This window comes from Scomber scombrus, chromosome 4 (genome assembly GCF_963691925.1).
Source record: "Scomber scombrus chromosome 4, fScoSco1.1, whole genome shotgun sequence".
NCBI lineage: Eukaryota > Metazoa > Chordata > Actinopteri > Scombriformes > Scombridae > Scomber > Scomber scombrus.
The window spans coordinates 23,664,618-23,680,627 of NC_084973.1; the positions used below are offsets into that span (position 1 = coordinate 23,664,618).

General features: G+C 35.8%; 3 protein-coding genes across 3 annotated transcripts in view; 2 read left to right on the top strand and 1 right to left on the bottom strand.

Moving 5' to 3' along the window:
* Positions 1–16,010, bottom strand: part of LOC133979733 (granzyme A-like) — a 76,053-nt gene that overhangs the window by 42,329 nt on the left and 17,714 nt on the right. The window lies entirely within an intron of this gene.
* LOC133979725 (epigen-like) lies at positions 410–2,690 on the top strand. Its single transcript, XM_062418301.1, has 5 exons — positions 410–487; positions 908–1,036; positions 1,621–1,741; positions 2,008–2,166; positions 2,565–2,690. The coding sequence occupies exons 1-5, from the start codon at positions 454–456 to the stop codon at positions 2,617–2,619; spliced, it is 498 nt and encodes a 165-aa protein (XP_062274285.1). The 5' UTR covers positions 410–453; the 3' UTR covers positions 2,620–2,690.
* LOC133979686 (proepiregulin-like) lies at positions 5,311–12,216 on the top strand. Its single transcript, XM_062418258.1, has 5 exons — positions 5,311–5,350; positions 9,545–9,628; positions 10,444–10,561; positions 10,657–10,803; positions 12,150–12,216. The coding sequence occupies exons 1-5, from the start codon at positions 5,311–5,313 to the stop codon at positions 12,214–12,216; spliced, it is 456 nt and encodes a 151-aa protein (XP_062274242.1).

Genomic DNA, 16,010 nt, shown 5'->3' on the forward strand with positions numbered 1-16,010 from the left:
TCTTGCAATCAGGCTTTGGAAGGAAATTAGGCTTTCACAACACCTGTCTTTGTCAGAGAGGGGAAACCACTACATGTCAGGCATTTGATTGAAACTATCAATTCAAGCTGAAACTATCCATCTGCCAAGTGCAGGGGAGGGTTCAGATACTTCCAGTGAAGAAGCCACATTTAAAGAGCCTCTGGGTAATAACGTGCCTCCACCACCACCATCAGCCCATAGACTTTGCCCCTGCATGCAGAGAGCCGGGGCAAAAAAACAAAAGGAAATGATGCAGAAGGATTTTTTGGAAGGAAACGCTTTTGGAAGGAAAAGTCTTCGGTTCACTTATTCGTTGTCAAAACTTTTCCATTGGTTCGAGGCAGTATAAAAGCTCTTCAAAAACCGGTTGTTAATCACACAGCGTACAGGGAGTTGAGCTGAAAGCATCAGGTAGCACTGCCAGAAGAAAAGATGTTTACACAAGGACAGCTATGGCTGGAGAAGGGTAAGTTTCTACTTAATTAGGGGAAAAGAGATGTTTTACTTTTTGTTTGTTTTTTGTTTTAGTTTGGAAGTTGGTTAAATTAGCAGAAAGATGCATCAAGTTTTTTCATTTTAGCAATACACCTTCAAGATGAAATGTCTTAAGTGATGCAGAAAATTACACTTAAGCCAAAATGCTGACAATTTTTTCTCAGGTATGTAATCCCACTATTGTGTGCATGTATTATAGTGAAAAACTGGCAGCGTCTGTAGCCTTTTGTTAATATGTTTGTAGAGATCTGGCAGAGTTTAATGTTGCGTCTTTAGAAAAGAAAAGAAAATCTTGACTCAAGAACAGTATGTGTCACAACACTTATCCAACAAGGAAGCAAAATACACCTTTTAAAGATCAAATTTTTTCTGTTCCCGTGTTGTTTTTTAGCCATCTTCGCAGCAGTGGCAGTTGTTCTTTTTGCCACAGCAGGACAATCTGCAGTGCTGACAGACAACCTCCAGACCACAACAACTCCTGCTCTGTCTGACTCATCTTTGACCACTCAGCTTGATAACAGTAAGTGTCCTCAATTTTTTATATTCCCTACAGTGAACTGTGGAAAGCTATTTAATCAATGATATAGGTCAAAATTACAGAGCCCACAGAATGCATCCCCAAAATATATTTTATTGTCTTTTATGTGCAAGATTATAATGTAAAAAACTTATAATCTTTCATGATAGTATTTACAAGAGGATCTTTCACTTGCTCATCTGCTAAATTAGGAACAAACTAATCAACTGATCCATATAAAGTACAAATTATCAACAGCAGTATAAATCCCATCTGCTTCAGTGGTTGTTGTTTAAGATTAAATATATATATATATATGTATTTAATTAATCAATCAGTCAAGTAACTGACTAAATTGAGTAAGAGATTCATTTACTGATGTCACTATATTACCAATTTGATTGTTTATTTATTGTTTATGTTTTGTGTTTTAGAGTAGTTTCTTTCCCCTTGTGTTATTTGTCTATATATTTTGCACCCTTGTAATTTATTTATTAATAAGTCAGTTGATTCATTACTGGCACAGATGGAGCCCCACATATTAGTGTTAAAAACTTGATTATTGATTATCATGCTTCTCTCGGCAGGCAGTGTGGAGGGGCCTCGGGTTTTGCGATCACACAGATCCTGTGAAAGCGAGCATGAAAATTACTGCGGAAACGGTGGCAAATGCATGTACCCTCAAGACAGCGACCAACCTTCTTGCATGTAAGATATTGTGTTATCATATGTACACACACACACACACACACACACACACACACACACACACACACACACACACACACACACACACACACACACACACACACACACACACACACACACACACACACACACACACACACACATTTACGCCTATAGGCATCCTATTGACATGTTTAAGTAAAATCTCTTCATCAAATCCACATGTACATGTTGGTTCGTGTTCACCTCTGGAATGCACTCACATATTTCTCTGTGTGGTCTTTCAGCTGCACGTCCTCGTACACCGGGCCTCGCTGTATGTTCTACAACCAGTCTGAACCCTCTCGTGTCCCGCCTGAGTTAGAGCAACTAATTGCCATCGGCTTCGGGGTCACCATAATCATCATTGTCCTGGCCTTGATAATTTACTGCTTTGCCTATAAGAGGTGAGTTCTTGCTGTCTCCAAACAATTATGTTCATGTGTGATTGCGTATTAGGACATATAGGAGTAGAGAAAAATGACATTATAGAAATAATGCCACAAAACATTTCATATAACAGTTTTTATGAACAATTGGGGAAATTCTGAACCTTCAGCTAAAATATTCTACTACGAATTTTTTCCACTGTTATGTCCCCCTGCACCCAGCACTCATGTTTTACTTGACTTAATGAGTCAGCAACATTTTTCAAATTATCACTCAAACAAGTGATTATTACCATTTATTGTTACTATCAAGGCTTTGGTTGGTGTAAGTTCATGTTTTTTGCATTTCACTGTGTGGCGAGAATAAGACAATAAGTTCTCATCCAGATGTTTTTTGTTTGTTTGTCTGTTTTCAGATGTGTAAAATCAGCACAACTAATAAAGACTGTACCATCTGAGATGTCAGTGTGACCCCTACAACTCACCGTTCCTCCTCATCATCATCCTCATCATTATCCTCATCATCTTCATCATCATTGTCTACAACATTGTCACCACCATTATCAGTATTATTACTCTAAGGAAAAACATAAACCATAACATTTCTTTTCACAATGTAAGTTACATACATACAAATCAATTACAGAGAGGCTGTATAGTTTTTTTTCTTTATTAGGGTTTTCATTTAATTTGCATAAAAAGGCCATCTTTTTTATTTGACCCAACTTTTAAAAAAGCACACACAGCAATGTGAAAGTAAGAGATCTGGATGACAATAACTGAACTGTGTCAGACGTAGTGGTAACTTTTTAAAAAAAATAAACAGGCTCATATATTAATTGTTAGAATGTCCCTTTAAAAAATGAGGGTGCACAAATGTGACTATTTATTATCATATAGATGTTAACTTATTTAAAAATGTTCTTTTTATTTAAAGTTTTGTAATAAATTCATGAAAATGATCATTTATATGTGTTTCTTGAATTCCTGTGGATAAAATATGCATGCACGCACGTCGCACGCACACACACATTATTAATTTATCATCACACTTTTTCCAAGTCTGTCCTAAAATAACAATCAGGTGTCCATATAAACATTGAAAGAGGTTTTCTTCACTGTAATAATTCCTCATGTTCATATTGACCTTTAAATGTGCTTTCAATGTAAGAAATGGGGCCAAAATCCACAGTGTGTCAACAGTGATTTTGTGCAAAAATGCATTAAACGTTTGTCTAGAGCTTATATGAGGCTTCGGCAGTCTGACTTAGTCATATATGCCCTGATATCTGCCATATTTACAGTCTTTTAGCATGAAATTCCCTCTTTGTGTTTTTTCAGACAGCCTTTCCCTGTTGAGTTGTCAACAGGGAAAGGCTGTAATAAGCTTTTAAATAACTTTTTGTACAGTAGGAGGCCTGGATTTTTGTCGAAAAACAAACAGACAGACTCAAATACAGCTTCTTTCCCATGGCAGTGAAGAGGCTGCTGCAAGAACCATGAACATACTGCAATAACTACCATGCACAGTATTTTTACCTGCACTTTAACTTGTTCTTGTTGTTGTTGTTACTTGATTTAAAAAAAAACATATTTTAGATACGTTGTTATTTATTTTAATACATATTTATTTATATTTATACTGATTGTAGCTGCTACAAGGATTGCTGCCAAACGAAATGTCATTGTATCTCACTGTGCAATGACAATAAAGCTTCTTCTTCTTCTTCTTCTTCTTCTTCTTCTTCTTCTTCTTCTTCTTCTTCTTCTTCTTCTTCTTCTTCTTCTTCTTCTTCTTCTTCTTCTTCTTCTTCTTCTTCTTCTTCTTCTTCTTCTTCTATATTATAAGTGCATTATGAAGGGATCTTCTAATTGATGAGTTTGAAAGGAGGAATGATTACAGCAAGAAAAACCTGTTTCAATGTTAATTTGAGCACCTGACTGTTTAAGACAGACTTTCCCAGTTAGGTCCACTGTAAGTCCTTAACATAATATCACATCATCTCATTGTGGTGGGTAATGTTCCCTCAGCTCAGTGCAGATACAACACTATACACCTTGAATGCAGCCCCAGACTTGGCCCCTAACCATCCCCTAATCAGGACTAAATTATTTAAGACATCTGTTGGCCCTTGTTCTTTCTCTCTTGCTCCTGCCATGTGCCCTGGTCAGAGGTAGGTAGGCTGACGTTTAATTCTCAAAAGTTATATTGTCTGATGGCTAACTTTGGTTGTTTGTTTAGCTTCCCTGTTAGTGCCTCCTGCCCCTCCTGCCCATAGACCCTTTCCCTACCACGGTGTTAAGTAGGGCCGGACAATTTTGAGTCTTTGTATATAGGTAGCAAACGAATCCTGTGTAACCATCTGCTGCTGCGTTTTGCTTGCAACTTTTTTGTTACAGCCTTAACTGTATGTCCTGTCTATGAATATTGTAGTTTAGAGGACCAACTGGTTTTATTTTGCTCAACTTTGTTTGTAGTTTTGTTTCTTTGATTTAGTGGAGCTGTGGGCCAGTCACCCTGGCTCACCCAGTGTTTTAGGTTGCTGTGATTGCACTGGTGAGTATACGGTAGCACCCCTAGACATACTTCATTTTAACTTATATTGTATCTTTTAATCACTTTTTGTTGTTCAGCTTATTTTTTCCTGTCCATAATTTGCTAATAAAACACTTTATTTTGGAACCACTGTCCCTCAGTGTATGTATATGTGTACCTTGTTTAGCTTTGAGCTGAAAGGTATTGGTAACATTGATTTTTTAAATTTTTTTTTTAAAGTTATCACTTTTTCCTGGGGTTTACTCCCCAGGTGGCGTAGTTTGTCTTACATCACTTACAAATCCTTATCACGGCCACATTATGTTTATATGTTTAGATTTTTCCAGGTGATTTAAATGCATTTCTGTAGGCTACATTTAATGACAAATGAGTGGATAAAAGGATGACTGACAGATAAGGCGGCTCCTTTTTGCCTGCCTGCAGGGTCTTTTTTTTTGTTTTGCTTTGTTTTGTCTTACCTTCTGAAGTGTGAAATTGTCTCAGATTACAGGGGTCTGTGACCACACCCAGAATGCAGATTCAGCCTATTGGTTTTACAAGCCTTTTCTAACCCAGATTGGCTCAAATACCTGAGAGCCCACCGAGCCGCCTGTCAGCAACTTAAAATGAGGAACAGAAAACCTTCAGTGCTCCCCTCACTTATCGGTGAGTTGTGTTTTTTACTGTTTGAAAAGAAGTCAGGTTCAGACATTTAGTGTGACACCGCTGTGATTTAAGAGTTGATAGGGGGTTCAGCTTTAAAACAAGTTATCAAAGTAAAGATCAGCCAAGACATGTTTTTGAAAGTTAAATCAAAAACTAAACAAATGATGAAAAGGCTCATTAGAACCACTGATCTAAAGTACATTTAATACTTTACTTAGGTACAGGTAAATAGCTTCAGTATTTCCATTGTGTATTGCACTGAAGTACTTGTGAATAATTCTGAAGTACATGAATAACTTAACTACATTTCAGAGGATATACTGGACTTTTTAAATACATTCAGTAGCTTTTCTAATGAGGATTTTATTTGAAATAAACAGTTTAAAATGAGTTTTTGTTCTAATCAGCTGATTAAATCCCCAGCAGTATTTCCATTGTGCAGTGATGGTTGAATGTAATTAAACACACTTAAGTACTGCCCTTATGTACAGCCTTGAGGTACTTTTGAGGTGAAGTATTTTCATTTTAAGCTGCTTTATGAAATTACCTCTCTACCTTTCAGAGATAAATTGTACTTTTTACTGCATTTTAAAACATTTACAAACTGCCCTTCAATTAATTTCCTCCCCAACATTTCTCTGTATGGTTATTGCACTTTGACCATGTCAATGTCATATTTTTAATGCATTTTCATGTTTTCTTTTTTAATGTGTTTCTTATTTTTTAATGTGTTTGTCTATGTACAGCACCTTGAGTCACAACCACTGCATGAGTGTTAACTTAAACATTTAGGATGTTACCCACAAAAACCCACTGTATGATCAGTATTAAGTGTATTTTTCATCACTGGCATCTTGAAATGTCCATCTTAAAATGTTATAAACACCTAAAATGCAACTGAATGTCAGATGAAAATATCTCCAAGATGTCATAATTTATCAACCTGTTGAAACTACTGATATTTTAAGCAGTATACTTTAGTATTTCCATTATGCAGTGGTAGATTGTATATTTACTCAAGTACTGCCCTTGTGTACAACTTAGTAAGGTACCTCTAGAATATTTCCACTTTAACTTACTACATACTGCCATGTCTCTACATGTCAGAAAATATAGTACTTTTAATACATTTAGTTACTTACTCACAAAACATAAGATCAGCTTATAGAATATGCATCATTGTACTTAAGTGTACTTTTCACTTATGGCATCTTGAAGTGTCCCTTTCAAAACCTGTGATAAACTCCCAACCTACTAAAAACATGAAAATACTTAAAATTATAGAGGAAAAGTACACAGCAGAACATTAATTCAGACTCATTTTAAATTAAAATCCCATCAAATTAGTGTTTTTGCTCTTGATCCAGTACTATATATATATATATATTTTTTTTTTTTTGTGTTTTTGTTTATTTTGGTACATTTACTCAAAATATTAGAGTATTTCACATTGTGCAGCATTAAGTATACTTACATTATCTAAATTCTTCATCCATCCACCACTGGTTAGTTAGTTAAATGATCAATATGCATCAAATATCAGGTCTGTTCCTTCAGCTGTGACTAATTTCATAAACCAGCTTGGGTGGAAGCCTTTGAGACAGATGAAGCACTTTTCCACATACTGACGCCCTGCTAATCCCACAGCCTGAGGGATGCTACAGGATGTTGGCAATTAAACTAATGAATGGAAAAGCTGATCTTTGAGCAGTAAGCTTAAATCTTTCAATAGGTTTTTGTTCAGCTGAATTCTTATCAATAAAAAAAAGAACATACTCTATCTAGTATAAACAGTTGAGCACCCAGTAGGGCAGGAAATACTTGGAGCTGCACCAATGCTACAATGTACTCAATATCCTACTTTTACTACCCAGCAAAATGTAAGAATCAACAGTGAAAGTAGGTTCTGCAGGTAAATGACGCTTATGAATGACGCATTAGATTGTTAATGCATCAATACATAAGCAGCATTTTACTGTTGAAGCTGGTCTTGTTGGGGCTTGTTTTAAGTACTTCATAACAAGTTTAGTCCAGTGGTTTCCAATGTAGGGGTCAGGCATCATCCAATGAGTCACAACATAAATCTGAGGGGTCATGAAATGATGATTTGGGTAAAAAATAGGGAAATTTGCTATTCTTCTACAGAAACATTTGTTGTTGTTTTTTGGGAAACTTTTTTTTTCTTTTGTGAAATACTGAATAATTTTACCTCATTGTGTTTCAAGCTGTTAGAGTTAAATTAAAACCATCTAAGAAGTTTAGAGAAATGTCTTTGGGGCAGCTGCAAATGACTCATTGGCATCTAAAATGTGACAAGATAACCCAACCAGACAGTTTTTTTTGCAAGATGTCATAAACCAAAATTGTTTGGCGAACACTGGTTCTAATCTTTAGTAATAATCTGGAGAGTGCTCAAGATTATTATAATGTGAAAGGTACTTCAGTTTAGATTATTAGAAGTATGATGTAGTATAAAATAGTAAAAGTAAACCATAAGTAGATTGTAATATTTTTCATCAGGATTGATTTTTTTCTGCAACTAATACTGTTACAAAAATAACTCCTGACGTAAACCACTTAAGAGGTATGACGCACTGCTAATTTTTAATTTCATTATTCTTGTGGAAAGGTGTTTGTAAGCTTTTGTTATTAACCTGTTATCCATCATGATAGCAGTTTGCCACTGACAACCTATCCCCTTTTTACTGCTTTCGGTAATGTGGGTCATATACAGTCAGCTTATTGTGGCCCTGCTCACCTTTACCCTAAATATAAAAAAACACTGATTAAACATTTGTAGTTGTATAGTATAAACCTGCTGAGCAATTCAAAAATCAAACTATCTTCTCATCCAAACTGCAAACTTCTCTTAACTTCTGTTTGCAACTGCTTTTCATTAAATCCAAATTTAAGGGTTAACTTTCTATTCTCCTGTTTTTATCAATCTCTATTTTAACTTAATTTGATTTCAAATTTAACACTTTTATCTGTGTTTAAATGTCTTATTATTTTGCCATGTGTTGCTTTTATATTCTGTCTTGATATATTTTATATTTTATGTAAATGTGCTATACAAATAAATTTGCCTTGCCTATCGATAACTGATTGTTCAAAATGTTATAAAAATTACAAGTGTAATTGTCATCCAAATTGATATGATAAGGCAAGATGGCATTGAGAACTCATTGTTCCTTGATATGCTTGATTAAAGTGAATCATTTGGTAATGATATAAATGACTTGACTGAACAATGATTAATTAGCAATGAAGACAAGTTGCTTAGTCACCACTTCCTGTCTAATGGCTGCGTAATTTACACCAATCAACCAAATCAGAAACACCCAACAACCAGCCTGAGTCCTCTCCTTGAAAACATCTGTGCAGCCATAACAACAGATAGCAACAAAAACCTGGAGAGGGTGCGATCGATAGAGGTTTTATATTCATAACCAGTCATAACCGGACACATCTTGCACTCAGATTGCTGTGTTTTTCTATTCTATCATGCCTGCAGGAATGTGGGCGTCCTCAAATGCCGTACATTATAAAGTTGTGCAGGCTGGTACAGGCATGTGGGCCGGGCAACACGAGCAACACCACATCATGTTCCATTTGGCAAATTTTACAAAACCCCCCCCAAAAAACCTGGCAGGGAATCTCAGTTTTCTCGCCAAAAATGGGTATTTCCACATATTTACGATTTTAGTAATTTTCCTACAGTTGCACCTTATCTTAACACGGTTAACAAACTCAGTTCATTTCGGGGTGTTGTCGCTTAAATTATCAAAAATCTCCTCACTCACATGTGATGATGCAAATGCTGGTTCAAACATAAAAACTTCAGTTTATTTAAGACATGTTAGAATTTATTGTAATTTATATACAATTTTATTTTGCATTGTGAAAATGGCCCATACCCTTTGTTTGGATGTAAAATTTCAGCTTTATACAACAAACAGAGTCATCTGTAAGGACAAATTGAATGAGATCAGAGTGCACTTTTAAGTTATTAGAGTTTCTTATGTCAAAAGTGAGTTGATGGGACTGTTGAAGATTGTTCAAAATGAGGCTCTTCAGGATCATATCAGCAGCTTACAAATGGCTGGTAATACTCAATGTCCATAAAAAACTGACCTACTGACCTCATGACCTGTGCAACAGCAATTAATGAGACAAATATTCTCTGTTCGACAGGGGTCATGTTGCTCTGGCCGTATGTACTCACCAAGAGTGTCTCATCCAAACTGCAAACTGCAGACAGCGCCTCCCTATCTGCAGGTATCACCATGACAACTGTTAATGTCTTTTGATAATTTATCCTTTTTTTTTCTTGCACTTGTTTGAGTTTGTAAATGTTTCTGGATAACAAATCATTTTATTTGTCAATGAATTGAAGTTGAATTTTTGCCACAAGTAACACTCATATTAAAGCATTGCAGTGCATACAGACAACTGGATGAGGTATATTAAACTGTATATGACTCCAAATAGTCTATGTTTATCGTACTTTTGACATTATTTTAGCGTGTCATGAAGCATGTTGTAGAAGGAAGTGTCAGCTCAGCTCTACAGTAGTTCAGCATGCAATGTTTTTTGTTGTTTATCTTTTTTTAACCTCACTTTATAACCTGCACCTGTAGATCACTGATCAATATTTGTACAGCAATTCATGTTATATAAATGTGTTTAAAGTCCTGCACTGTGTGCACCCAATATGCACCGTCAGACACCCCTAAAGCTCAAATCAGCAATTCAACATCCTTTTTTCATTTTGCATTCAATATGCTGGATTAAAGAGACAAACAAGGGTAAAATATGTAATTTTCCACATATTTACACTATACTACAGTTATATTATCTGAAACTCTTTGGGGGTCAAATTTGTAATATCCTGTCAATATCCTGGATCATTGCAAACACAACTAAACTGGATAAAGGAAACGGTAAAAAACTAACAAAAACAAAACATTAGATTTATACTCAGATTTTGGGGTTGATTATCAGATACTATTCAGAGTTATTAAATGGTGCCTTGCTTGTTGTATGTGAGAAGGTTTAACAGCTGTCTCGTTGTGGTGGTTCAGGTCATGGAGGAGAGCGCCCTCATGTGGCGAAGCGGTCGACACAGAGCTGCGACAGCTCGTATGACAACTTCTGCCTGAACAACGGTCATTGCATGCTGCTGGTGGACATCAACGAGCACCACTGCAAGTACGATCCTGTCTGCGTGTGTGTGTGTGAGTGTGTGTCTGCTGCTTTTAAAGCGTCGTGTGTGATTAAGCATGACTGGTCTCTTTGTCCTGCAGGTGTGAGAGCGGCTATTACGGCCCCAGGTGTAGCAATCCAGAGCTTGTCGTCCAGCCAATGGGAGAAGAGCAGATCATTCTTACCATTTTCTGTGTGGGTTTGCTGATTATAGGTCTGTCTGGAGCTCTGTACTTCTTCTGCAAATGGTAAGTCTCTTAGTCACTCTGTGTGTGTGTGTGTGTGTGTGTGTGTGTGTGTGTGTGTGTGTGTGTGTGTGTGTGTGTGTGTGTGTGTGTGTGTGTGTGTGTGTGTGTGTGTGTGTGTGTTTTGATGAGACATCAGCATGAATGAATGATAACTATTATTAATGTAAAAATGTATATAACTTTAATCTTGATTTTAGTATCACCTGTATATCAGGAGTGTAGATGTCATGTTCTTTTTCTTTCTTTCTTTTTTTTCATAAAACAGCCATTTTAAAAGGGACATATCATGATTTTGGTGATTTTCCATTATTTTTATAGTGATTTGATGTCAGATGTCTATATTAAACATGATCAAAGGTCCAAAACTTGTACGTAAAAATGATCCTTGCATGTGAAAAGCTGGGGCTTCAGCCTGATCTTAGAGCTTTGTTTGCAATATCACCTTTACTCCCTCCTCATGATGACACTAAATTATTAGCACTTGCCCACAAACAGTCCTCTGTCCTGTGGCCTTTGTTGCTAAGGTTGGTCCATGGGTCGTCCACTTTCAAATTTTGGATTGGATTCAGGCTCAAACATGTGCTGATGTGTTTGAGAAGTTTCCATTGAAGATTTAGACAAGTCATGAAATTCTACTACTACTGTTTGTTAATGTTGTGAGGGGAAGTTTTAGACCAATCAGAACAGAGTGGTCACGTTGGGAGGGGGACTTTAAAGTGACAGGAGCTAAAAGGCTTGTTTCAGACAGGGGCTGAACCAAGGTGCTGCATAATGAGGCAGTATAAGATGAATAAGGAGTTTTTGAACTGTAAATCATACAAATTTATATCAGTGGGGCCCCAGAATATGAATATATGGCTGAAAATGTGCATGATATGTCCTCTGTGAGTTTTGTTGCCATTTTTGACCTCTTCTTCACAGTGTCTGTTTTTCAGGTGCTATGAAAAATGTTTTATGTACAAGTTCCCATTGCATCAAAAATGCATATCTTTTCCCCCGCTATCAATAATTGAAAGCAACACATTTATCATAAAATACTGAATAACGTGTGAACATAGATTTCGGGGTGACTCAGACACCACCTTTCATCATGCATAACCTGCAGGTCGACTTTGTATTCCCAATCAAGCCCCTCATGACGTAAAGTCTGCCCTAACATCCCGTCTCATGCAGAGACATGTCAAACCACAGACAATGATTATTATCTCAGCCTTTTCTTTGGACATTTAAACTTGGTCCACCTGCACCTTCTGGTTCAACCCAACATGCCTCAAAGGATACAGAGTTAGTGATTTGATTTGCACCTTTTTGAATAGAGTAAATTACATACTGTGTTGTTCCTACAGGTATAAGAAAAACAGATTCCCACGTCAACAGAAACGGCAGGGTTACAAAGGAGTTCAGACGGCTTAAAGTGTCACACACCCACAAACATCCTTCGTGGCAAGAGGCAAAACAGGATTTTCACAGTTTTCTAAATGAAAATTTCAACATACAGTACGATGACTTTACCTGACTCTCTAACACTCAGTTGCAGGTTTAATGGACTGTCACAGCACGTCACACAGCTTTGGTTTTTATTATTTGGAAGGAAGATCGGCACAAAGAGATTAAAATGTTCAAAAAGAAGCTTTGTGTGCTGTACGATTGTTGTTTGCAGCTGCAGCGGTTCTAGTATTTCAGCACCTCTTGTTCTCATGTTTTAAAAGAAGAATGGTGAGACACGCAAAAACAAATCCCATAATAGCATGCCATGGAAAAATGTGAAAGCCTGAACAAATATGAGGGTAACAGTGAAACCATGAAACTGTAAAACATTTCTGATCTCTTACATAAAGCCACAGTCTATAAATCAATAGGTAAACCTAAACTTCTCAATTTCACCAGCAGATTCTACTGAATTTATCTTGTTTAATTTGATCTGAAGTTTTCCAAGAGCACATTTTTGAGTTTCAGCAAGGTTGCAGATCTAAAAAAACCCTCAAAGCTCTGAAATACAACTAATCAAAAACAAAAATGATCAAATCTTAACTATTTAGCTGCCTTTTGTCTTCTGAGTTACTTTCTAAAGTACAGTTGTATTGTCTTTTGTTTTCTTTTTTGGCCAGGGTTGACATGAATTGAGAGGGGAGAGTAATGGGGGGTTACATGCAGAACCAGACATTGCAGTTATATACTGTATAACTATGTGTCTTAACCAGCAGACTACTGGAGCACTCCAGTTTTCTTGTTTTTTTAAACCTTATTTTTAATTTATATCTAATCTTTCTGCCTAGTTGAGCTTTTATTTATTGTCGCCTTTTCCACCATTTGTAGCATGATAAATATTTAAATGAAAAAGTGCCTTAATTATCATTATCACTGCTATTATACTGGCCACTGAGTGTAACCATTCTGCTCTTTGTTTAGAAGATATTGTCATTTTGATAATTTATTATAGTGTTAATGTGTACACTGGAAGCATGTCTGTAATGCAACTTTATTTTTTTAACTCCTGTATAGACTTTTTCTTTTTTAAATGTGAGTTTCTATTTGTTTTAACACCTTGAGTCTTACTTACAACAATATAATTTTGCTATATCTGAAGGGTAAAGCTGAGGGTCTTCACATTCTTCTCAAGTTTTGTTACAGTTTTGACATTTTTCTTCCTTGTGATCAGTGAGAGAATATTCCCTCTAATCAACATGGGAAAACAACCAAACTGTTTTTTTAAACCTGTGATTTTACAATGGCAGTATTAGCTGAATATGTACCAGGAAAAGATGTTAAATCAAATATAAATTAAATACATTTCAACTCTGCAACTTGTATGTCCTTTATGTACTGCTGACATCTAAACTGTGAATCTTCTCAGGAATTCAGATCTTTAAAAATAAATCATGAAATCAAACTGCAGGTTCACAGATGTTTTACCTCATTAAGACTTTCTCAGTGTACTTCCACAGAGAGCAAAAATAAATCAATCATCTTATAAGTTGGATAAGGAACCAAATCAAGGTAATTTATGGACAGTATGTAAGACTGGCCTTGCAGCTTAACAAGAGTCTAGTGAGACTAAAAAGTCAAAAGGAATTAATCTCTTATCAATATATTTTGTTTCTGTTGACATGATCAGAGAAAAGCTTCTAATACAACCACCAGAGTTACACAATATATATATCTTTATATATATATATATTTATATATATATATATATATATATATATATATATATATATATATATATATATATATATATATATATATATATATATATATATATATATATATATATATATATATATATATATATATATATATATATATATATATATATATATATATATATATATATGAATGCTTGTAGGTACACCACTGGAGAAAAATACAAAAAAGAAAAACTTGTTCTGTAGCAGAGTTGATTCAATAATTGATCAATTGTCAATGTGTAGAATTTAGTGGCATCTGGCAGAGAGGACTTGGCAGAAATGGAATATAATATTTATTAGTATGTTTTAGTGTATAATCACCTGGAAATAACAACCAGTGTTTTTTATTACCTTAGAATGAGCCCTTTATATGTACACAGGGAGAGGGTCCTCTTCCACGGAGCCCACCATGATGCCCCGCCATGTTTCTACAGTTACCCAGAACGGACAAACCAAACACTGGCCTTGTGCAGTTGGTTGCAATCTGCAACCTCACCACTAGATGTCACTAAATCCTACACACTCGTCCTTCAAAGCAATATACTGAAAACCAGCAGAATGTGTAGCACTTACCTTAGTGCATCATAAGTTACAGTAATCTTACGGTTTATAAGAGAAAAGACAATTCTGTTAGCCACAAAAGATTAAGTTTTAATCAGCTTTAAAAGGTTAGAAGCTGGGTACACGGTAAGCAGTGTTATTCTTCTTCTTTGCAGCCAGATGTTAATATTGGTGGGTTTTCAACATTTGTTCACAAACAGTTTCCCAGCATTGTGGCAATGCATTCTGATTGTGAGAATCATCATCATCTTTTCCACATTAGTTGCATATCAGATAATGGAGCCACCTTTATTGACCTATAGATATATTACATTACCAATACCAAGATAAGAACTTGATGGTTTTACTTACACTTTTACTTTCACAAGTGAAGTAATGAAAGACTACATGGAAAAAACAGATGCCTTCATACAGCATCTCCAAAACTGACGACTTTTCTAGGATTGAAGAAACCTGTTGAAGCATTGTGACTTTTCATTTCTGAGTTTATCTGATAGGTTGTTAAAAGTTCATGTGAGCACTCCCAAACTACAGAAACTATTCAGTGAAAATTTGACAAACACTCAAATCTAAAATTGTCACTTAATGCTTATACAATGCAAATAAATAAATACTATGTTTGTATTATGGCAGTAGTATTGAGTGCAGTGTCTGGTGTCATGTTAATAGATAACACTATTTTACTCTCTGTACTCTCATTATAGGCTTAAACCAGAGTCAGTGATCCATTCTTAATACCTACTTTAAGCATCTTTATATGTTCTGTATGCTAATGAACAGCAATGACCACACATAAACATTAACTCAACTGCTAATGCTTTGCTGTTTAAGGCATACTTAAAAACACATAAGCATGCACACACACACAAAGGCCCACAAACACACCCACGCAATGGTGTCCATTTATAAAAGCTATGTGAATAAACATATCCACAATTCAGGACATGCTCTAATCTCATGCATGTGTTTAGGTATGGAAATTGCATGAGTAAATTCATTATTTGGTTCCCCACTATTAATGGATTGCCAATACATTTGGTACAAATATCCATATGTCCTTCGTGAATAATTTCATCTAATCTGAAATAGTGTATACACCACTTTAATTTGTCCAATTCAACTCTTTGGCTTGACTTTCCCAAATGCTATGCTCACACACTGAACTAAATAGGTGAACCTGGTAAACATTATTCTGTACCAGTTTATAATCAGCATGTTAGCCTTTGTCATTGGAAGCATGCATCATCACCTCTGCTGTCAATGCTTGCAAGATATTTAATTGGTAGCTTGCTGGTTTGCAGACATTATGTGAAAAGGTAACAATGTATGTGTCTTTGTGCTGAGGAGGACTTAATTACATCTGTAATCTTGACTGTAAGGGACATACCATGGATATATTATAAGAGGTGGATAGGGCTCCACCGCTCAGCCTTGCAGCATTTCCCCATAGACCACAAT

What these genes read in the sequence shown, in the direction of transcription:
- LOC133979725 (XM_062418301.1), top strand. Translation starts at nt 454, where the DNA reads ATGTTTACACAAGGACAGCTATGGCTGGAGAAGG. An exon ending in GACCACTCAGCTTGATAACA is followed by an intron (nt 1,037 to 1,620) that starts GTAAGTGTCCTC and finishes TTCTCTCGGCAG; the next exon opens with GCAGTGTGGAGGGGCCTCGG. An exon ending in TACTGCTTTGCCTATAAGAG is followed by an intron (nt 2,167 to 2,564) that starts GTGAGTTCTTGC and finishes GTCTGTTTTCAG; the next exon opens with ATGTGTAAAATCAGCACAAC.
- LOC133979686 (XM_062418258.1), top strand. Translation starts at nt 5,311, where the DNA reads ATGAGGAACAGAAAACCTTCAGTGCTCCCCTCACTTATCG. An exon ending in AGTGCTCCCCTCACTTATCG is followed by an intron (nt 5,351 to 9,544) that starts GTGAGTTGTGTT and finishes TCTGTTCGACAG; the next exon opens with GGGTCATGTTGCTCTGGCCG. An exon ending in CTGTACTTCTTCTGCAAATG is followed by an intron (nt 10,804 to 12,149) that starts GTAAGTCTCTTA and finishes TTGTTCCTACAG; the next exon opens with GTATAAGAAAAACAGATTCC.